A 24,036-nucleotide genomic window follows, 5' to 3' on the forward strand; every position below is an offset into this window, starting at 1 on the left:
AGTGGGAACCCCTCCTGAACTAAAACATTGTTTTTTTCTGGCCTTTGGATTTGGATTAAACCATTGGCTCTTCTTAGGTCTTGAGCATGAAGAATTTTTTTTTTTTTTTAATATTTTATTTTTAAGTAATCCCTATACCCAATGTAGGGCTTGAACTTGCAGCCCTGAGATCAAGTTGAGCATGCCAGAACTGGAACTTACACTGACTTCCCTAGTACTCAGGCCTTCAAACTAGGCCTGAAATGACATAAGGCTCTCTGGGTCTTGAGCTTGCAAACTGCCAATCATAGTACTTGTTAGCTTTCATTATCACATGAGCCAATTACTTATAATTAATCTCTTTCTCACCATCTATTTATCTATACATATCTCATTGGTTCCATTTGTCTGGAGAACCCTAACACAAAGATACTCTGTTGGCTCTGACAATGGAGGAATAGGCCACGAACCAAGGAATGTTGGCAACCTTGAGAATCTGGGGAAGGCAAGGAACAGATTCTTCCTTATACCCTGCAGAGAGAAACAGCACTGAGAACACTCTGATGTTAGTCCAGTGAAACTGATTTTAGATTTCTGACCTGTAGATTTCTGACCTCCAGAATTGTAACAGAATAAATGTGTTTTTTATAAGATACTATGTTTGTGGTGATACACTAATACACAATACAATGTCGTCTTGGTATCCTTCTACAGTATTGTGTCAGCCACCACCTGAAGCTTGGATAAATAAAACATGGTCTATCTCTACACTGTGGAAGATTATTTGGCAATAAAAAGAAACATTATAGTAAGTGAAAGATGCCAAAAAACCCCATATATTGTATGAATTCATTTATGTCAAATGTCCAGAATAGGCAAATCTATAGAGACAGAAAGTAGTTTAGTGGTTGTCTATTGTTCCCTTGGGTTGGGGTGGGGAGTGGTAATGGCTTAGAGGTATTGTGGTTTCTCTGTGGGGAAATAAAAACATTCTAAAGTTGACTGTGGTGATGGATACACAATTCTATGTTTATCAAAAGCCATTAAACTGGGACGCCTGGGTGGCTCAGTTGGTTAAGCAGCTGCCTTCGGCTCGGGTCATGATCCCAGCGTCCTGGGATCGAGTCCCACATCAGGCTCCTTGCTTGGCGGGGAGCCTGCTTCTCCCTCTGTCTCTGCCTGCCATTCTGTCTGCCTGTGCTTGCTCTCTCTCCCTCTCTCTCTGACAAAAAAAAAAAAAAAAGCCATTAAACTGAATACTTTTAAAAGGTGAATTTTATGGTATGTGTATTAGTAATGGTAGGAAACAATTATACATTTGTAAAAAAAAAAAATGATGAAGGGGCACCTCTGTGGCTCAGTCATTAAGCATCTGCCTTCAGCTCAGGTCAGGATCCCAGGGTCCTGGGTTGGAGCTCCACATTGGGCTCTCTGCTCAACGGGAAGCCTCATTCTCCCTCTCCCACTCCCCCCGCTTGTGTTCCCCCTCTTGCTGGTCTCTTTATGTCAAATAAATAAATAAAATCTTTAAAAAAATGATGAAGCAGTATAGAAGTATCCTCAAATCCTAGCAAAAAACACAGTACATATATAAGATATACCACATCTCTCTAGTCACAGATGTATGCAACTTACTTAAGCAGACACTGTGACCATTACAAAGTAGCTTTAGAAAACAGTATTCTTTCCTCATACAAATGTTTCAATGCTGACAGAAGAAGCTAAATTTTAATTTCTCTGATGTCTTTTTCAGGTGCAATGTACAATGTCGCCATCATCTAAACAGATGATAAATGTTTTCATAACTTTTTCTTCAAACAAATAAAATCTGAATACCTATTTCATTATATTCTTCAACCACCTGTCAGATTGTTTCAAAAGGAGGCAGATAAACTATGCCCACTTTCCCCATCGCCACTCTAATTAGAATTATTCTCTGTGTTCCTTAGAGAACCACAAGAGAAATAAATGTACATTTTCTGATACACATCTTCGAAAAAAATTCATGTACATGGCGTAATCCACTGATATAACTCACATATTATAAAATTCACCATTTTAAAGTGTATAATTAAGTGGTTTTAAGTATATTCACTCTGGTGTGCAATCATCACCACCATCTAATTCTAGAATATATCCATCACCCCAGAAAGAAACCCCATACCTATTAGCAGTCAGCCCCAATTCCTCTCTGCCCTCATCTGCTGATAACCACTAATCTTTTTTCTGTATCACAGATTTGTCTATTCTGGAAATTTTAAATAAACTAAAACATATATGTGGCCTTTGTGTTTGGCTTCATTAAATTAATATAATGTTTTCAAGTTTCATCCACGTGATTCAGTATTTCTTTCCTGTTTTTAAATAAGTAATATTTCACTGTATATTTATCAATTCATCTGATGATGGACATCTGGGTTGTTTCTACTTTTAGTTCTTATGAATAATGCTTCCATATGTACATTTTGCTTATACATGTTTTCAACTCTGTTGCATATATATCCAGGAATAGGATTGCAGGATTCCATGGTAATTGTATGTTCAATTTTTGAGGAATTGCTAGTGTTTTCCAAACCAGCTGTATCATTTTACATTTCTGCCAGTGGTGTATGAGAGTCCCAATTTATCCACATCCTTGCAACATTTGTTACTTGAGTTTGGATTTTAGCTGTGTTAGTGGGGATGAAATGGTATTTCATTATGGCTTTGATTTGTATTTCACTAATGACAAATGATGTTGGGCATCTTTTTAAGTGTTTTTGGTCATTTGTATAAGATTCACAGCTTGTTAAGATGAAAAGTAAACAGTAACTTCTATTAGAACTCATGGATATGGTTAATGTCTCAACTTAACTTCTTTTCTGTCTTATACAGTATGATACATATATAACACCTTCAACTATTGACATCACTTCCTTAGGAAAGTCTTCTCATTTAAATCCCTCTAGAATAGAAGAAATAGTCTTGCTGTACATTTTTATAATTTCTTGCACTATTCAATCACAGCACTTAACTTTTTAAAAGATTTATGCAGTTAGTCGGATTGAAACACCATAAGGATATGTGTATGTCCTACTAAGTTCTGTATCATCAGATTCTAGAGTAAGTGCTCCCTTCCAAGTGTAGGAAAATTGTTGATACTCAGCACAATCAAATGGAAAGTTAAGTACACTGAATCCAGAACTAATTAATTAGTCTATTCATTTCCACTACTAACTGAGTGATTTTAGCTAAGTCACGTAACTGCTCTGAGCTCTAATCAATTCATAAATAAGGGAAATGGATGACATGATTTTAAATTTCCTTTCAACCCTAAAAGGCCATGAGTCTAAATTTTAAAAAACTATAGGAAAACAGTACTTTATATGCCTTTATAAAGGTAAATAAAACTCATGAATAGAGAGAATTCCTAAAAGACAATGGGAACAAAACACACAACAAAAGAAAACAATGCTCCTTAGACAATCCTCCTCCCTATATCAATAATAGTCAAAGGTGATTCTCGGTATAGATTTTCATTGAAAGACAATTGATTAAAATATTAATATATTACAGTATTACAGTAAAGGCAAACCTATAAATGCTTTAGTGAAATTTATAAGAGTAGAGAAATCTGAATTTTGTCCTTTAAAAAGTCATACCATGTTTCCCAAATATTTCTGTTAACAAAAGTATTACTAAGGAATAGACCTCTTCTTTAGTTATGATCTATATTTTTTGATGTTATTATTATTATAATTTTTAGCAATGTTAATGTCTAATATACTGTATAATGAAAGATTATACTCTACCCCAAATCTCAATATTGCAATTTCTAAATGTTATAAATTTAAACACTGCAAATACTTGCTTTAAGTAATAAAAAACTGTTACCAACAAATAAAGATTAAAATAAACTCTTACATATATATTATCATGTTTTGACAACTTCTCTGTAACATAGCTTAAGTATTTGCTTCATTTCATAGATGAGGAAACGATGACCCAAAGTCAGGATTCTAAAATAAATCTTTTTCATCAAATCTAATTCTCATCCCATGTGCCCTGCTCTTTTGCTGCCTGGTCTACATTTGATGTGTTTGCATACTGTGGATATTGGGGATGAAGAATACACTTGGTCTGAATCAAGCCTCTCCTCTGTAAAAAACAAAACAAAACAAAACAAACAAAAAAACCAACCACAAAACAAAACATCCCTAGCTCTTAAAAATTCTATTGAGATTTAATTTAATGACAAAGATACAAAGACAATGGGTAACAATGCTAATATATATTTTATCTATTCTTTATGGCTATACCTTTCCCTTTGCTAATGAAGAAAGTGAGAAAAGGTGATAGATTTACACAAAAAGATCTTGCTTCCACAGACCTTTAATTTTTTTTGTTGTTGTTTCTTTAATTCATGTGTAACAACACTGAAAACAGTGACCCACTGTAGCATTTAATCTATCAGCCTTAAGAAAAAAAGGATGCATATAGAGGATCTGCAAAGACTCGGAAAAATTTCAAATTACTTCTTGAAGTCAATAGAAGAAAATTTTTTGCTAATACTTTTTAACTCTCCCTCATTTTCCTTTGGAAACTGGCAAACCATTCTACCTTTAGGTAGAGTATTCAAACTGTCAGAGAGAATTTTGAGACTATTGTTTTCTTAGTAAATATGTTGTCTTTTGAGAAAGATTCCAATCTGACTAAACCATTTAGATTTGAAAAAAAATATTTACATTATATGCTTAGATTGATAGGTTTTAACTTACATATTTTAAATTTCTAACACATAAACATACTGGGCTTAGGAGTTGTGGTTCAAAGTTAGCCATCAGTTCTTTCCCTGACAGTAACATGTCAGAAGCTACCTAGCTGCTAACAGGCCTTTTGGAACTAAAGTCAACATTCATATTATTGACAGCCTAGTTTAAATACAGTCTTCTTAATAAGGTTACCTTGAGAGGGAAGTGGGGAAGGAATGGTATTTCATGAAAACCTCACAAGAAATCTGTAGGGGAGGCATAACTATACTTATCTTATAGATTTGGAGATACACAGATAGGATACATACCTTGTTGAAGGAAACAACTCCTAAGTGGCACACTAGCATTTAAACTGGAATCCAAAGTCCATGGTTTTGTCTTTCTCTTCTAAGCTGCATTTAGAAATGAGCTTTTCTTTTAAACTTATGGGATATATAATGTAGTGAAAGAAGTGTATATTTTATTTCTTCTTTCATTAATACATCTGAACACAAGTACTTACTTAAGAGAGGTCTGAATCTAAGCCCTGCCTTGTTCATGGACAAATAGGAGAATCATTTTCCATTCTGCCATCCTGTGAAATGGATTCCATAGTGCCAGTCTACCACCATTAGTCTAATTCATATAGCTGGTAAGAATTACAAAAATAGAAGTTCAAAATCTTTCATGTTTCTGCTTTATGAAGGAGCACAGTTATTGTTCTTTAGAGATCATGAAACTGCGGCTACTGTTCTAGTAAGGAAGCTAATTTAAATGAAATAAAATGGATTTTTATAAATGTAATATACTTCTATTATTCCCAGTACTCCTCCACCATTTAACTATATATATTAATGATTCAACAACTAAAAAGCTTACTTTACTCTATAATGTATAGTTTAATGCAAAAATTGGCAATGTACTCATTGATTATATAGGAAAGGCTTATTGGAATTTATCTTGGTAGCAAAACTATGTAAGTAATGAAATTTATCATATAGTCTGTCTGGGAAGACAAGCATACACATTCATGTATCATTCACTACTCTGTAATTAATCAAGTGTGCTGCCCTCTACATATAAAATGCTTATGAAAAATGATCCTCCTGGGGCACCTGGGTGGCTCAGTGGGTTAAGCCTCTGCCTTTGGCTTGGGTCATGGTCTCAGGGTCCTGGGATCGAGCCTGGCATTGGGCTCTCTGCTCAGCAGGGAGCCTGCTTATCCCCTCTCTCTTGGTCTGCCTCTTTGCCTACTAGTGATCTCTCTCTCTCTCTATGTCAAATAAATAAATAAAATCTTAAAAAAAAGAAAATATGGATAAAAACTTTATGACAATATATACTCAATGGAATGTTACTCAGTAGAATGAAATCTTGCCATCTGCAATGGCATGGATAGAGCTAGAGTGTATAATGGTAAGTAATGTAAGTCAGTCAGAGAAAGACAAATACCGTATGATTTTACTCAGATGTGGCATTTAAGAAACAAAGAAATGAGCAAAGAAAATTAGAGAGAGAAGAGAAGCCAGGAAACAAACTCTTAATTATGGAGAACAAACCAATGGTTACCAGAGGGAAGGGGAGGGGAGTAGGGAGAAACAGGTAATGTGGACTAAGGAGGGCACTTGTGATGAGCACCAGGTGATGAATGCAGTTACTGAATCACTATATCAGACACCTAAAACTAATAGAACACAGTATGTCAACCATACTGGGACTTAAAATGTAACAACGACGACAAAATAACTCACGAGGTTTAAAAGAAAAAAGGCCCTTATGACCAAAACATTAATTGTTTGGATATTCTTCTAAGGATGACTAATCATAGACTTAAAATGAATTTCAGATGCAATTCCTTGTTCTATTGAATAGAATTAATGTCCAGAATAAATAATCTTACATTTCCTTGTTTTCATGTGCCACTACACCTTTAAAAGGAATAATACATTCAGTTCAGAGGTTTCATTTTACATTAAAATTGCTTCACACAGTGGGAGGGGCAAGATGGTGAAGTAGGAGACCCTGTTTCAACTGGCCCCCTAAAGTGAGCTACCTATCTACCAGAACACTCTGAACACCCATGAAATCAGCCTGAGATGTAAGATTATACACTTCTGGATCTCTATGGTGGCAGAAGACAACAGTGGAGAGGTAACATGGAGTGGGAATGCTCAGACGGATATTGGAGGATAAGCAGAAGAGGGAGGGAGCCACCCGAAGTGACCCTTTGGAAAGTAATACCACAATACGAAAGTGCCCTGTGGTTGGGGACCAGCATTAGCTTGGAGTCTGGTTGAAGGCATTCAAAAAGAGCAAAAGATCTGAAGGGGGTTACTGGTGGAACTGGGCTGTCACGGGCCTAAGCCCACAGACCCAGGATGGCCATCGCCAGCGACCAACTGTGCCAGACAGAGTGCAGCGCAGCCTCCAGTCCACTGCTTGCACCACTGCTCAGCTGGGTGCGGTCCTGCCCACATGTGAGAGCTTCTGGAGTGGGCGCCAGCTGGTGCTCTCTAGGCACACAGTCTCCTGCAATCTGCACACCCTGCGCAACTGTGGACAGTGAGCACACTCCCACCTGCACCTGAGACAGCTTGGTGTGGGTGCCAGCTGGCGCTCTTTAGGACCCCGGTCTCCTGACAGCAGCCAAGGGTCTGGATGCTCCCAGCCCTCACCTGGGAGACCCCAGCACGACTTATGGTCGGGATTCCTTGGCCGCAGCCATCTGCGGTCTGCACAGCTGTGGGCACTGAGCATTCCCTGCGTGAGCCTGAAACCCAGACAGCAGTCCTGGCAAAGGCAATCACCGGAAGCGGGCTCCATGGACCAATATCACTTGTGGTTTTAGCGACATGGGGCTGCAGAGACAAACGGGTGCCTCAGGTGACTACTGAGGTAGTGGCTGGGGGTGCACAACACCTATGGGAGGTTGTGCTGTTCAGAAAGTTTGCAGAGGTGGAATCTCTGTGTTCTGGACCACCCAGAAGGGAGCAGACTGAGGCTTCTCTCTGAGGCAGAGGTCTGGGTGCAGTATGCTTTCCATTATACCTCCAAAAAGCAGCAAAAAGCCACCAGAGATGGCTCAGGCCATGATCTCAGGGTCCTGGGATTGAGTCCTGCATCGGGCTCCTTGCTCCACAGGGAGCCTGCTTCTCTCTACGCCTCTGCCTGCCACTCTGCCTGCTTGTGTGTGCTCGCCAACTCTCTCTTTCTCTCTGACAAATAAATAATTAAAATCTTAAAAAAAAAAAAAAAGCCACTCCAGAGAACAAAAGCTTGAAAAACTAGTCTCCACAGAGCCCTGGGGCAGGAGTACTCAACCCAAGCGAGACTGACTGAAAAACAATGTGGCAGGCCCCTCCCCCAGAAGGCAAGCCAAAAGAATGAGAGGACAACCACCACATGGTCCCCATAAAACTGTAAAACCCCAACATCAGGGGAAAATAATATATGAAGCTCCCAGTATTGCCCTAAAACCTGTATATTTCATAGATACAACTTTTATTTTTAATTTATTCTCATGATTCTAGTTCTTTTTAATTTTTTTAACTTACTTGCCATTAAAACTAGAGGTTTAATACAACATATTTATAACAACATTTTAACTTGAACTGTTTTCATACATATAGCTGTGTTTTTTTTTTTCTTCTTCTTTTTTAATATACTTACAGATATAAGCTTCAAGGTAATCCTCTTTCCATAATCAATACTACCCCTATATATAAACCAATTTTAATCACCCTTTATCTCTGGAAAGTTGAGTCCTTTACCAAATATATCAAAATACACCTAGGAAGAAGTAAAATAATTTTTCTCACCCACATCGAGGATTTATAACCACCCTCCCATCTTCTTCTTCTTCTGTCAGTGTTTCTGTATATTTGTTTTTGTTCTGGTATTATATAAAACTTATTCTTGTGGTTCATTTTAGCTGGGTTCTTTTTTTTTTTCTTTACCATTTACTTTTGTTGGTCTTTTTGTTTGTCCGTTTTTATTTATATACCTTATAAATCTTACTTTTGGGGCTCATTCTGGCTAGGTTTTCTCTTTTCTCTCTCTCTCTTTTTATCCTTTTTCTTTCTTTTTGGTGGTGACTTCTGATTGCTCTAAAACATTCTGGGGTGCACCTTGCCTGGATCGTGGTTGATATATTCAGTTATCCATCCCCTCAACCAGCTCTCATCAAAATGACTAGGAGGAGGAACACTCAACAGTGGAAAAATTCAGAGACTGTGCCCTCTCCATCAGAACTATTGGATATGGACATAAACAGTATGTCAGAGAGGGAAAAAGGGTAACAACTACCCAGGCAATGGCTAGGTTGGAGAAAACCATTAGTGACAACATAGAATCTCAAAGGGCAGAAGTGAGAGCCTATCTGGCAGAAGTTAAATTTGCTATCAATGAGATTCATTCTAATCTAAATACACTAAAAGCTAGGGTAACTGAGGCAGAAGATAGAATTAGTGATCTAGAGCTCAAAATGATAAGAGAAAAAGGATCAGGAGGAGGACTGGTACAAACAGCTTAGAACCACGAAAACAGATTTAGGGAAATAAATGATGCCATGAAACATTCCAACGTCAGAATTACTGGGATCCCTGAGGGGTGGAAAAAGACACAAGACTAGAAGATACAGGTGAACAAATTCTGGATGAAAACTTTCCCAATGTGGGGAATGGAACCAGTGTTCATGTCCTAGAGGCAGAAAGAATACCCCACAAGATCAACGAATCTAGAAAGAGCTCGAGACACTTAATTGTGAGACTGATGAATCATAATTTTAAAGAAGAGCTTCTGAGGGCAGCTAGGGGAAGAGATTCCTTATGCACAGAGGAAGGTCCATCAGAATAACGTCAGACTTGTCCACAGAAACCTGGCAATCCAGAAAGACTGGCAAGACATATTCACGGCACTAAATGAGAAGAACATGCAGCTGAGAATACTTTATCCATCAAGGCTGACATTCAAAATGGATGGAGAGATAAAGAGCTTCCAAGACCAGAAGGTTTAAAAGAGTATGTGACCACCAAGCCAGCACCACAACAAATATTAAGGGGGGTTTCTATAAAAGAAGAAAGACCCAAGAGCGTCACAGAACGGAAATTTATGGAGATAATCTATAGAAACACGGACTTCACAGGCAACATGATGTCAATAAAAATGTCTTTCAATAATCACTCTCAACGTGAATGGCCTAAATGCTGCCATAAAACGGCACAGGGTTGCAGACTGGATAAAACGACAGGACCTGTCCATATGCTGTCTACAAGAGACACATTTGGAACCTAAAGATACATTGGGACTGAAAGTGAAGGAATGGAGAAGTATCATTCATGCCAACGGGCCTCAAAAGAAAGCTGGGGTAGCGATTCTCATATTAGATAAATTAGATTTTAAACTAAAGTCTGCAGTCAGAGATACAGAAGGATACTACATCATTCTTAAAGGGTTTAGTCACCAAAAAGATCTTACAATTGTAAATATTTATGCCCCCAATATGGGAGCAGCCAACTACATAAGCCAAGTGTTAAGATAAGGACTCTTATTGAAATGAATACATTAATAGTAGGGGATCTTGCATGCCATTCTCAGCAATAGACAGATCATCGAAGCAGAAAATCAACAAAGAAATAAGAGCACTGAAAGACACATTGGAGCATGTGGACTTCATAGATAAATACAGAATATTCCACCCTAAAACAACAGAATATTCATTCTTCTTGAGCACACATGGAACTTTCTCCAGAATAGACCACATACTGGCCCAAAAATCAGGGCTCAACTACTACCAAATGATTGAGATTATTCCCTGCATATTCTTAGACCACGATGCTTTGAACCTGGAACTCAACCACAAGAAAAAGTTTGGAAGAAAAGAAAGAGGACTCAAATTAATAAAATTATGAAAGAAAGTGGAGAAATCACGACTAACACCAAGCAAATAGAAATAACCACCAGAAAGTATTATCAACAGTTATATGCCAATAAATTAAGCAACCTAGAAGAAATGGATGCATTCCTGGAAACCTATAAACTTCCAAGACTGAATCTGGAAGAAACTGACTACCTGAATAGACCAATATATACTAACAAGATTGAAGCAGGGATCAAAAACCTCCCAAAAAACAAGAGCCCAGGACCTGACAGATTTCCTGGGGAAATTCTACCAAACATCCAAGGAAGAAATAATACCTATTCTCCTGAAGCTGTTTCAAAAAATAGAAACAGAAGGAAAACTTCTGGATTCTTTCTGTGAAGCCAGCATTACCCTGATCCCCAAACCAGGCAAAGATCCCATCAAAAAGGAGAATTTTAGACCAATACTCCTGATGAATATGGATGCCAAGATTCTCAACAAGATCCTAGCTAATAGGATCCAACAGTACATGAAAAAGATTATCCACCATGACCAGGTGGGATTTATCCCTGGATTCCAAGGGTGGTTCAACATTTGCAAATCAATCAATGTGATAAAACAAATCAATAAGAGAAGAGAGCAGAACTACATGGTCCCCTCAATTGATGTAGAGAAAGCATTTGACAAGATACAGTATCCGTTCCTAATTAAAACGATTCAAAGTACAGGGATAGAGGGAACATTCATCAACTTCATAAAATCTACCTATGAAAAACCCACAGTGCATATCATTCTAAATGGGGAAAAGCTGACAGACTTCCCTTTGAGATCAGGAACACGGCGAGGATGTCCATTCTCACTACTGTTGTTCAACACAGTACTAGAAGTCCTAGCAACAGCAATCAGACAACAAAAAGAAATAAGAGGTATTCAAATTGGCAAAGAAGAAGTCAAACTCTCTCTCTTTGCAGATGACATGATACTTTATATGGAAAACCCAAAAGACTCCACCCCCAAACTCCCAGAACTATACAGCAATTCAGTAATGTGGCAGGATACAAAATCAATACACAGAAATCAGTTGCTTTCTTATACACTAACAATGAAAATATAGAAAAGGAAATTAAAGAACTAATTCCATTTACTATAACACCAAGAACTGTAAGATACCTGGGAATAAACCTAATCAAAGAGGTAAAGGATTTGTACTCAAGGAACTATAGAACATTCACGGAAGAAATTGAAGAAGACACAAAAAGATGCAAAAGCACTCCATGCTCATGGATCGGAAGAATAAACATTGTCATAATGGCTATAGTGCCTAGAGCAGTCTGTACTTTCAATGCCATCCCGATCAAAATTCTACCAGCATTTTTCAAAGCACTAGAACAAACAATACTAAAATTTGTATGGAACCAGAAGAGACCTCGAATTGCTAAGGAGATGTTGAAAAAGAAAAACAAAACTGGGGACATCACGTTGCCTGATTTCAAGCTTTACTACAAAGCTGTGATCACCAAGATAGCATGGTACTGGCACAAAAACAGATACATAGACAAGTGGAACAGAGTAGAGAGCCCAGATATGGACCTGCAACTCTATGGTCAACGAATCTTCAACAAAGCAGGAAAAAATATACAGTGGAAAAAAGACAGTCTCTTCAGTACATGGTGCTGGGAGATTTGGATAGCTATGTATAGAAGAATGAAACTTGACCATTCTCTTCCACCATACACAAAGATAAAGTGGAAATGTATAAAAGACCTCAACGTGAGGCAGGAATCTATTAAAATCCTAGAGGAGAACATAGGCAGTAACTTCTTCAACATTGGCCACAGCAACTTCTTTCAAGACATGTCTCCAAAGGCAAAGGACACAAAAGTGAAAATGAACTTTTGGGACTTCCTCAAGATCAAAAGCTTCTGCACAGCAAAGGAAACAGTCAACAAAACAAAGAGGCAGGCCATGGAATGGGAGAAGATATTCGCAAATGACACTACAGACAAAGGGCTGATATCAAGATCTATAGAGAACTCCTCAAACTCAACAACCACAAAACAGATAATCATGTCAAAAGATGGGCAGAAGACATGAACAGACACTTCTCCAAAGAAGACATACAAATGGCTAACAGACACATGAAAAAATGGTCATCATCATTAGGCACCAGGGAGATTCAAATCAAAACCACATTGAGATACCATGTTATAGCAGTTAGAATGGCCAAAATCAACAAGACAGGAAACAACAAGTGTTGGAGAGGATGTGGAGAAAGGAGAACCCTCTTACACTGTTGGTGGGAATCTAAGTTGGTGCAGCCGCTTTGGGAAAATAGTGTGGAGATTCCTTAAGAAATTAAAAATAGAGCTTCCCTATGACCCTGTAATTGCACTACTGGTATTTACCCCAAAGATACAGATATAGTGAACAGAAGGGCCATCTGTACCCCAATGTTCATAGCAGCAATGGCCACAGTCGCTTAACTGTGGAAAGAGCCGAGATGCCCTTTAACAGATGAAAGGCTAAAGAAGATATGGTCCATATATACAAGGGAATATTACACCTCCATCAGAAAGAATGAATACCCAACTTTTGTATCAACAAAAGAATGGAACAGGAGGAGATTATGCTGAGTGAAAGAAGGCAAGCAGAGAGAGTTAATTATCACATGGTTTCACTTACTTGTGGAATATAAGGAATAACACGGAGGACACTGGGTGGAGAGGAGATGTGCTTTGGGGGAAACTGGAGGGGAAGACGAACCCACGAGAGACTGTGGACTCTGAGAAACAAAGGGAGGGTATTGGAGGGGAGGGAGTTAGGGGTTGGGAGAGCCTGGTGCTGGGTATTAAGGAGGACACATATTGCATGAAGCACTGGGTGTTTGCCTAAACAATGAATCTTGGAACACTGAAAAAGTAAAATTAAATTAAAAAAATTGCTTCAGACACAATGATGATCATGTCCCTTGAAAATTCCACATATATAACTTAGAGCAATTATAATTTCAAATCAAATCCTTAGAAAATTTAAGTACAGACTCTCCATAATTTTCTACAATATTTAGGGACACTCACTAATAATATATGTTCCTCTAAAAATCAGATTTCTAGATGACATTGTTTGGTGTTAAAAGCAACAATATATCTGTTTTTTTTTTTTTTTTTTCCCCTAGGGAAGTTGTTTTGCATCATGTGCCTGGTAGGAAATGTGAAGCTGAATCATCATTAATTCCAGAGTGAATTAATGCACAGAGGAAAAACTGTCGGTAGATAATGATTCAGGAGATAGTAATGAATAAGGGCCAAAAAATATAATTAATCATAGGAAGAAAACAATAAGGTATTAAAATTTAGGAAGAGTCCTATTAACAGAATCTGCAAAGAGTCAGTCTAACTATAAATTTAACTATGTTGGTTTATTTACTGGTACCTGTACTTAAGGAAAACAAGGAGTTGCAGCACTCAAAATCACTGATAATGTAGTAAATATACATTTTATGTATATGAATAATATCAATAATCATGTTTGAATTTTCGTGCAGTTATAAACAAACAACAGTAAGGCAATATTCACTAAAAGTCTGTGCGTGCTGGGTACTCACTAATTCCTTTACTTAGTTTTACTTCGTTTAATCTTCACTACAACTGCAAGAGACAGATACAATTATTACTCTTGTCTTACAGATGAGTTCATGTAATGTGCCTAAGGTCAGATGGGTGATAAGTGGCTGGACTCAGACTGAAGCCAATGTTCAGCTCTTAAGCACCACGGTTTTCAGTCTGAAAATGTAACTGGGTCATTTGGTTTTAAAAATTTTGGCCTTACAGGTGAAAGGGAGTAAGAGATAAGGCCTCCTTTATGGAAAGAGTACGTCACAGGAATAAAAGGACTGTATAAGGAATATTGGTCAGTGGTATTGTAATAGTGTTGTGTGGTGACAGATGGTAGCTGCACACTTACGCTGTGCTTGTGCTGCACAATTATGCTCACTTATGGTGAGCACAGCATAATGTACAGACTTGTCCAATCACTAGGTTGTACACTTGAAATTAATGTAACATTGTGTATCAACTATATTCACATATAGAAATTAAACCAACAAGGAAATAAGATTTCAACTATTTCCAGGAAAAAAAAATCACACAAAAAGTAAAGAGTACAATCACTCTGTCCTCTGTATGTGCCTCTATTATTGAATGTATTATAGATATTTCAGTATTTGCTTTCCAGCTTGTCTCTATCTCCAGAATGGAAGCTTCCTGACTGTAGGGATCGTGTGTAATTACACATAAAAAAGGCTCAGCTAATATTTATTGAATTGAATATTAAATTGTACGCTTTTTAAAGAAAAAAATTTTGGCCTTTTAAAAATAAACTGTTTTTGAATGAAAAACATTTTTCAAATTTTTGTTTCTGTTCTACAGAAAATAAATTTGTGGAAAAGAACAGGTATTCTAAGCCACTGGAAGTTTAGTTACGACATGAACAATTAGGAACCAAACTTATCATGTTCCTTATTTAAGGTACTCTACCATATTTAGGAGCTATTCAGTTAACAAAGTATCAAATCAAAGAATTTCTACAAATATTTCTCACTTGACTTAATTTCCATACCTTCCAGATGTATTCTTCAGTATGGCAAGGGCATCTGGATAGCCATCCATGTTATAGTCTCCAATATGAAGGGTAATTGGAAGTGGTATTTCAGTTGGTCGTTGTTCATGCACAAATGGCACAAAACCCCAGAGTGTACCCTTGTTGCTGAACTCCTGCAGGACTGGAACCCACTACGGAATAAGAGGAAAAAGATTAGATTTTACAGTTACTTTAGAAAAAAAAATTCACCATTTGCAAAACAATCTATTAAAAGTCTTCATAAGCATCATCTTACTTAAACTTCTTTATCTCTACTATCTAAGGATATTATAATTTACTTCGACGAACAGATAATTGATACTCTAGAAAAAATAAAGTCCCATTTAAATTTCATCAGTAATCATTTTTCCTTGAACTGGTACAATAGAGCCTTTGAAAAATTTTCACAAAATCACAGAATCTTAGGTTTGAATTGATGTTGATTCCTATAGTTGAATCTCCCCATTTTAAAGCTGTGTTGAGTGGAAATGTAATTTCAAGAATATTTTTTAAAGATTTATTTACCTATTTTAGAGAGAGAGAGAGAGAGAGAGAAAGAGAGAGAATAAGGGGGAAGGACAGAGGGAAAAGGAGAGAGAGAATTTCAATGAGACTCAGGCTGAGAATGAAGCCCAGCAGGGGGCTCGATCTCAAGATCCTGACGTCATGACCTTAGTGGGAATGAAGAGTTGGACGCTGAACTGACTGAGCCACGTAGGCCCCAGCAAATGAATATTTTTTTAAATGAGAGCAAACTGTAATATCATCTAGTACTGATGTCCTTTCAGAAGGATCAGCTTAGGAAGAAAGAAGATGACAGAATCTCCCTTGTTCATCTGTTTTGCCTTTTATACATGATGATGACTTCAGTCAATATCTTCAGAGCCAAGAGTTCTGAGGTTCTCTGACAACACCAGCATTGAAGAAGCTCTGCCTGTCCAGGGGGATGAGCTTTGTCACCAAAACAGCTGGAATCTACTTTTAGTAAGTTCTTTATTTTTATATTGATTATAATGAAGAGAACAGAGAGAATAAAGTTGATTTCAAAAAGAGCTTTTGGGGCACCTGGGTGGCTCAGTGGTTTAAGCCTCTGCCTTCAGCTCAGGTCATGGTCTCAAGGTCCTGGGATCGAGCCCTGCATCGGGCTCTCTGCTCGGTGGGGAGCCTGCTTCCCCCTCTCTCTCTGCCTCTCTGCCTACTTGTGACCTCTCTCTCTCTCTCTCTGTCAAATAAATAAATAATCTTTAAAAAAAAAAAAAAAGAGCTTTTGGAAATCCATTTCTCTTTTGAGTACCCTAATCTACTCAAGCTAATGCAAAGTAAAAATCTGAAGAGAGGAAATCTCTTCATTAAATCTCTACCATTAAAATTATAAATATGCCTAAAATTAGTTAAAAGTATGGATACCGGCACACACCCTAGAGATGTTCAAACCAGCGCAGCTGGCTTGAAATGACAGCAAGCTAAACAGGTTTCTTTTAAGCAGGTGACTCTATATGGCTTCAAGTCAAACGATATTAAAAATGGTTTCTTGAAAAGGGATTAGTACATTGGGCACCCCAAACATATTCTAGGTTTTCCAAAGAAAGCATAACTTGCCAAGGAAAAAGAGAAAATAAAGCTAACAATAAATACATATTCATAGGAAATAAGCTGTTTAAAAAAACCTCATTTACATCTTAGATTAATTTTTCAATCTTTCCTAAGAGCAAAAAAATATTATTTATCATCAAAATGTTTTAATGATTCATTTGACTTTGAAAAAAATAGTTGGTTTTGTTTTGGAAGAAGATGGGAAATTTCACAAAATGCTGTTATCACAAACTTCTGAAAAGGTTGACAGTTTATTAGTGAGGATAAAGTGTTCTTATTAAGGTAAATGTATTAAGGTCTAAAAAGTAAAAAGATTTTTTTATTAATATGATATCCTTAACAGTCACCAAAGAACTGTGACATTTATCTTTCTAGAGAGAGATGACTGTATAATTTGAAAATATCTTACAGTAGTCTGTTGCTTGAAGCCATGCTATAATTACTATGTTTACTTATACCTATGAAACATGATTAGGTGTTACTTGACCTCATGTTTTCAGTGATTAAAAACTTAAAAAAGCTTAAGATAATAAAATTTATAGGTACAGAAGCTAAATGTTTTTAGACTACTCATTGTATGAAGATTTTTCTTTAGTGTTTTACTACAAAATGTGGTTTCCTGTAAGGGTAATAATTTCTTATCCTAAGATAGAAAACAAAACTGATTAATTCCAGTACTATAATAATACTGGTTTTCTCTGGTAGTACTAACGATAAGGAAAAATTCTCAGTGTTACAACCTATCACTGCCACAGTAATCTGCTATGACCATTGGATTCTAAACTGTTTATCCATAAGCTACAGGGAAAAAGTTAGCTTGAGAGAATGAAACAGATCTATTTAGCACAAATAAAGACAAGATTAGCCTTGACAACAGATGTGATGTTCTTCTCCATAACCTTTTGTTATAGTTACAGTGCATTTTACAATATTCCTAGCCTGTAAAATGCTAATGGGTCATTTAATTACAGGACCAAGATTGGTCTTCTTCACCAGAAATGATTATAACAGTGCTTTCCCTCTCAATAAATAAACACAAAAATGTTCAAATTCATTTCATTAAATTAAAATGAGGAAGCCAATAATTTATATAGGGTTTCACTGTGTTCTGATTATTCAGATACTTTTTCTAATCTCGGAAGATTTTCTTTAAGAAGGTAACTATATTGGGGCGCCTGGGTGGCTCAGTGGGTTAAAGCCTCTGCCTTCGGCTCAGGTCATGATCCCAGGGTCCTGGGATCGAGCCCCGCATCGGGCTCTCTGCTCAGCAGAGAGTCTGCTTCCTCCTATCTCTCTCTGCCTGCTTCTCTGCCTACTTGTGATCTCTGTCAAATAAATAAATAAAATCTTTAAAAAAAAAAAAAAAAGAAGGTAACTGTATTGACATTAAAAAACAAGCTGATATACCTGTTTTGTTCCAGATCTTGCTAAGTAAATGATGCTTTTCTGGCAGTTTTTATCTTCACAGCCTGGCAGCAAGTGATCCATGTGTCCATCTCCATCTGCCAAAAGAAAATTTCAAGAGTCCATTAACAGCTACAAAATAAAGTGTTCTTGTATGGCAGATTACATTTCCTATTTGTTCAAAGTCTGCATCAATCTGGATAAATGAAAGAAATTGACGTATGAATTTGTTATAAATGTGATTCAATTAAAACAATTACTCTGGCCCTTGCCTTCTATTACCTGGATTGTGTCTTGTTTTAAATCGCTAACTTTTCTGTAGTTAAATATTTATCCAATGTTGGGAAAAAAAAAAACCCATTTCAGGCTTTAATGTTAAAATCATCAATTTTTAAACAATGTGGCTTTTGACTTATTTACATAATTATCATTGCTGCTGCAGGAGAAAAACAAGCATGTCAATAGTAACTCATTATTATATGGCTTATTTTAAATGTGTCTTCATATATAATTTATCTTCACACATTCTCTTAAATATCTTTTACATAGTTTGAACTTCAAGAGTTCTAAAGCTCTCAGCACCCTGGCTTTTAAAAGGCATCAATAGGGCGCCTTGGTGGCTCAGTGGGTTAAGCCGCTGCCTTCAGCTCAGGTCATGATCTCAGGGTCCTGGGATCGAGTCCCGCATCGGACTCTCTGCTCAGCAGGGAGCCTGCTTCCCTCTCTCTCTCTCTGCCTGCCTCTCTGTCTACTTGTGATCTCTCTCTGTCAAATAAACAAATAAAATCTTTAAAAAAAAAGGCATCAATAAATTTTTACCAATAAAAAGGCAAACGAAGAGGATATAGATGTCATTTCCAGCTGACTAGATTTTGAAAAGCTGCACGATGGGGGTGCTTGGGTTGCTCAGTTGGTCAAGTGTCTGATTTTGGTTCAGGTCACGATCTCAGGGTTTTGGATTCTTTTATTTTTGGTTAAAGATTTTATTTATTTATTTATTCATTCATTCATTCATTTATTTATTTACTTATTTATCTATTTATTTGTCAGACAAAGAGAGAGAGGGAGAACACAAGCAGGCAGAGCAACAGGCAGAGGCAGAGAGAGAAGCAGGCTCCCCGCCGAGCAAGGGGCCCCGTGCAGGACTCAATCCCAGAACCCCGGGTTCATGACCTGAGCCAAAGGCAGCGGCCTAACCATCTGAGCCACCCAGGAGTCCCAGGGTCTTGGATTTTTGTCCCACTGAGCTCCCTACCCCCACTCCTGTTCTCTCTCCTTCTCTCAAATAAATAAATAAAATCTTTAAAAAAAAAAAAAAACAAAACTCACAAAACTGCACAATGTTTTGCAAAGACCTTCAGAAAAGAGGTTACTGAAGAACCTGGAATCAATTCCTCTAATGGTCTCTCCTACCTACTGCCCCTTACCTCATATAAGGTTTAAGATTTTGATGTCCTAGAATTAAACTGCAATAGTGACATGCATAGTTGAATAGTCATTTAGATTTTAAATTTTGTGTTGTTTCATTCACTCATTTGCTATATGGTTTAACATATAATGTATGTCTGAGACAAGTGCCTTCAATTTGAAGGAGATAGAAAAGATTAGCTATAGAGAAATACTCTTGCACGTGTAGGGTTATATATTAAGGAAATATAAAATTTTAACAAGCCTATCCTATCTTCAGTAATATATTCAAAAGGGAAAAAATAATTTTAGGCTGAGTGGGCTGAAAATCTAGTCAATGGAAGTTTACCACAGCAAGGAAAAATAAAAGGTGCAGCATAGTGAAAAATAAACTTTTTAAATTTAATTTCATGGTTTAGTTACTTATGACCCTTACAATTAATATCATTAGTGATAATCAACCCTACACAGAGGAGTAAAACATTAAGTAAAATAGTTGAATTAGTAATGAAAGTATGGAGAACATCTGCAATTTGACAGGATATAGATTCGGACTATTGAGAAAGAAGTTGAGAGAGAGAGATGAAACTCTAGGCAGGAATACTTGGAAAGGAAAAGGCTTTTCAAGGGCATAAACATATATCATAGTTAAAGATAAATAAAAAAAATAGCCAGCCAAGTAAGAATGAATTAAATGCAAAATATGATTTATAAGCAGGATCTAGGAATATCACAGACTTCATTAAAAGCCAAGCCATGCCATTTTACTGCAAATTAATGGGGGGACCAATTAGAAGACCATTACTAAGTCTCTGCCCTTCATTTTTACCCCATGGCAAAATACTCAGGTTAGATTCTGATTTATATTTTTATTTTTTCCTACTTCCCTTCTTCCAAGTAGCTTCCTATTTCCTACAAGTATTTCAACTATGACTTGGTGGATATTTAATGCTGGCAAATAGCCATCTAATAAACATACAACAAACTCGTGATAATTCCTAATCATACCTTTTAGTATAAATTATCAGCAGTATTTTAGATATGGTCATAGATATGGAGAACTTTATCAAAGAATGTCTTCCTTGTGGGGCGCCTGGGTGGCTCAGTGGGTTAAAGCCTCTGCCTTCGGCTTGGGTCATGATCTCAGGGTCCTGGGATCGAGCCCCACATCGGGCTCTCTGCTCAGCGGGGAGCCTGCTTCCCCCCCACCTTCTCTGCCTGCCTCTCTGCCTACTTGTGATCTCTGTCAAATAAATAAAATCTTTAAAAAAAAAAAAAAAGAGAATGTCTTCCTTGTGCCGTCAGTGTTATTTTTTGGTATTTAGGGGAAGTAATAGAAAAGCTGTCTGAGAGTCCAACTTCACACCCAAAGGAAATTTTGAGTACAAAGTTATTAATTCCTGGGTCTTCTTTAAGGAATGTGTCCAAGTTCAGAGACTGATCCTTCCATCAGCATGACTTCTTCATAGTCACATTATTTCTTAGAGAGTTTGCTTAAATGAATACTAGTTGAGTAGAACAAGTCGTGACATGACAAGTCATGACAGATACACTATGAGTGTAAAATGGTGAAGAATACAATGCATGCTAATAAAATGTGGTGCTACTGCTTTAGTTTGTCCTAAATGGCATGCAGCTTTACTCACTATTGCATTTAGATTATCGGAGCTGATGTCAACAATGTGAAAAAGGCCAACTGGATCTAAATATGATCACGTAGATAGTTTTGACCTTATGGACACCCTGAAAGAATTGCAGAAGTTCCCAACCCTAGGTCTATACTTTGGACTGTAATTTGAGCATTTTCACCAGAGAGGTTGTACCAATAAATGAATTATCAAATACTCCGATTTTTGCCACTCTGGTAAGTGAAAATGATATTTCATAGTGGTTTTAATGTTTAGTTTTCTTATTAAAATGTTGTTGGTCTTTTTCCTGCCAATTTGCAGGAGTCATTCTATATTAAGAAAACTATTCTTTTATCTGTGATTTATTAATGTTTTTCTTTATAGCATGTAGGTTTTCCTTATAAGTTAAAAGAACTCTGAAATTCATAGACTTGGGGACATTATTTTTGCTTTTAGGTTTTTGATTCACCTAGAATTTATTCTGGCTTTAGCTATGAGTTATGATTCTACTGCACTTTTTTATCCAGTTATTCCATACCACCTGCTGAATGATCTAGTTTTCACGAAACTCATTATCTCTGTATTATTTTTCTTTATCTGTAAAATGATCAAAAGGAACACAATTTAGCTACTGCAAAGGGTCATTGAGAGGATTAAATGTGGGGGAAAGAATATGGAAAATACTGTAAAACAGTAAATAACCATAATGGAGTACATTATCTCTCTATATTTCCTTTATCATTACGGTATGTTGTATGTACTTAGGACAGTGATATACTGTGCTTAGAAGGAGGCAACAGAGTTAAAAAAGACAAGTAACTTCTAGAAGGACACACTGATTTTTCTTTAGCGTTCTCACTTCCAGGACACACTTAATGCTTATAGTAGGAAACACCGAAACATTTGGTCACGGAAAATTAAAGTAACAATTTAGGATTTGATGAATGTTACTCCATAGATGGAGAAAAAAATATAAGTAGAATGGTAGAGTATTTAGATCTATAACCTGGAACTCTTGAGTTCAATAACAAAAACAAATCAGTAATTTCTGAATTACAGAGTAGAACAAGTCATGACAGCTCAAATGGGGAATAAGTCAAAGGCCTCCTTCCACCATCTGGAAAATTTACTCATGGATGGCTATAGCATGAGCAAGATATAAATATCACAAGTCATACAACTAATTAATGTTAGAAAGTTCTAAATAGAATTCAAGGATTTAACTTTTAACATGGGCAACACAAGGCTGAAAGATTTCTGTACAGGGCCTTTAAAACTGAATTTTTTGCTAAAAGACCCGAATTTAAGTAGAAGTAACATATTCCCCATCACATTTGTCAACAGGCATGTGAGATATATGACAGATAATGTATTCACATATTAAACTACATTTTTTGTGATTCATATAAAACTGGAAATATACATGCTAAAATAAAAAAACCATTTACCGAAAAAACATTTCCTTATTTCCATTGTAATATATGAAATATATCACTCTATATTTTTCAGAACACATCATTAACATACTGAAATTATTGACACAGAAATAATTTGAATCTTAAACAAAACCTATTATAATAGCCAGATTAGGCTTTCTAAGAAAATAAAACTCAGGCTTTAAAAATAAATGGTGAGGGGCGCCTGGGTGGCTTAGTGGGTTAAACCTCTGCCTTCGGCTCAGGTCATGATCTCAGGGTCCCAGGATAGAGCCCCGCATCAGGCTCTCTGCTCAGCAGGGAGCCTGCTTCCCCGTCTCTCTCTGCCTGCCTCTCTGCCTACTTGTGATCTCTCTCTCTCTGTTAAATAAATAAATAAAATCTTAAAAAAAAATAAATAAATGGTGAAATATATAAAAAAGAGGGCATGAATGAAAATATTTAATTTCTTCAGTTTTTTAAAAAAAGTTCATAAACCAAAATATGACAATGGGAGACTGCTGCTCTCCCATTAAAAATATTATTTTTAAAGATGAGGAAAAAATGAATAAAATATTATCACATTAACATGTGAAATGTATAGTTAATTTCTTTAAAATATTCATTTTTAAATGACAAAATGACAGAATTATGAATACATACATCAGTTTACTTAATTTTGTTTCAGATGTTGAATAACATACAGGTTGATTCTTAATTGTGTTCATATAAACGCAGTATTAATATAGTTATGTGGTTAAAGATGAGCCTCCAAAGTGCTAGGGCCTTAACAATTTCACCAATAACAAACATATATTGTCAAAGGATATGAATATGATCAAAACAGAAAAATTATAATTCTTTAAGATGCTGCTGGTTACTATCAGACATGGTAATGCTGGAAAGCATGAGGTAGGACCAAAAATACACAAAATGAATCAAATCTGCTTTAACATGTTTAGGCTTTGTGAGTAGATAGTCATGAAATAGGACTTTCATGACAGATTTCTCCTGTCAATTCTATTACTTGTTTTTATTGATGATACAATATTTTTTGTCATTTCAATACCTAAGTATCTATTAGGCTTTAATGTCTCCAGGATACTCATCTTCTGATGCTTTCTGTTTTGCTGAATATACTGGTTCTTTGACAACTATGTCTTAGTAGTTTTTTTTCCTTACTAAAAATTTTATAAAAGTCATAGCATATTCCACTTTCTCTTCTGAGTTTTCCTTGCTCTATTATATGAACAGAGGTAAAAACCAACTGTTTCGCTGAGAAGGATGTAATAGGGTAAAGAGGCCTAATTCCTGCCCAGTCACTACTAGGAACACAATAGTGGAAATGTCTCCTAAACATTCTGCATGGTAATGATCTTGTT

The 24,036-nt window shown here is 36.6% G+C and overlaps 1 protein-coding gene across 1 annotated transcript in view; it reads right to left on the reverse strand.

The window, feature by feature from the left end:
* Window positions 1-24,036, reverse strand: part of LOC111157396 (integrin alpha FG-GAP repeat containing 1) — a 303,742-nt gene that overhangs the window by 131,993 nt on the left and 147,713 nt on the right. The window contains exons 9-10 of the mRNA XM_022518768.1: window positions 18,208-18,302; window positions 15,187-15,359 (exon numbers count right to left, since the gene is read on the reverse strand). Coding sequence (XP_022374476.1) covers window positions 15,187-15,359; window positions 18,208-18,302 — 268 coding nt within the window. The remainder of the gene's footprint in view (window positions 1-15,186; window positions 15,360-18,207; window positions 18,303-24,036) is intronic.

Source organism: Enhydra lutris, unplaced genomic scaffold (genome assembly GCF_002288905.1).
Source record: "Enhydra lutris kenyoni isolate GAN:26980312 unplaced genomic scaffold, ASM228890v2 scaffoldscaffold54, whole genome shotgun sequence".
Taxonomy (NCBI): domain Eukaryota; kingdom Metazoa; phylum Chordata; class Mammalia; order Carnivora; family Mustelidae; genus Enhydra; species Enhydra lutris.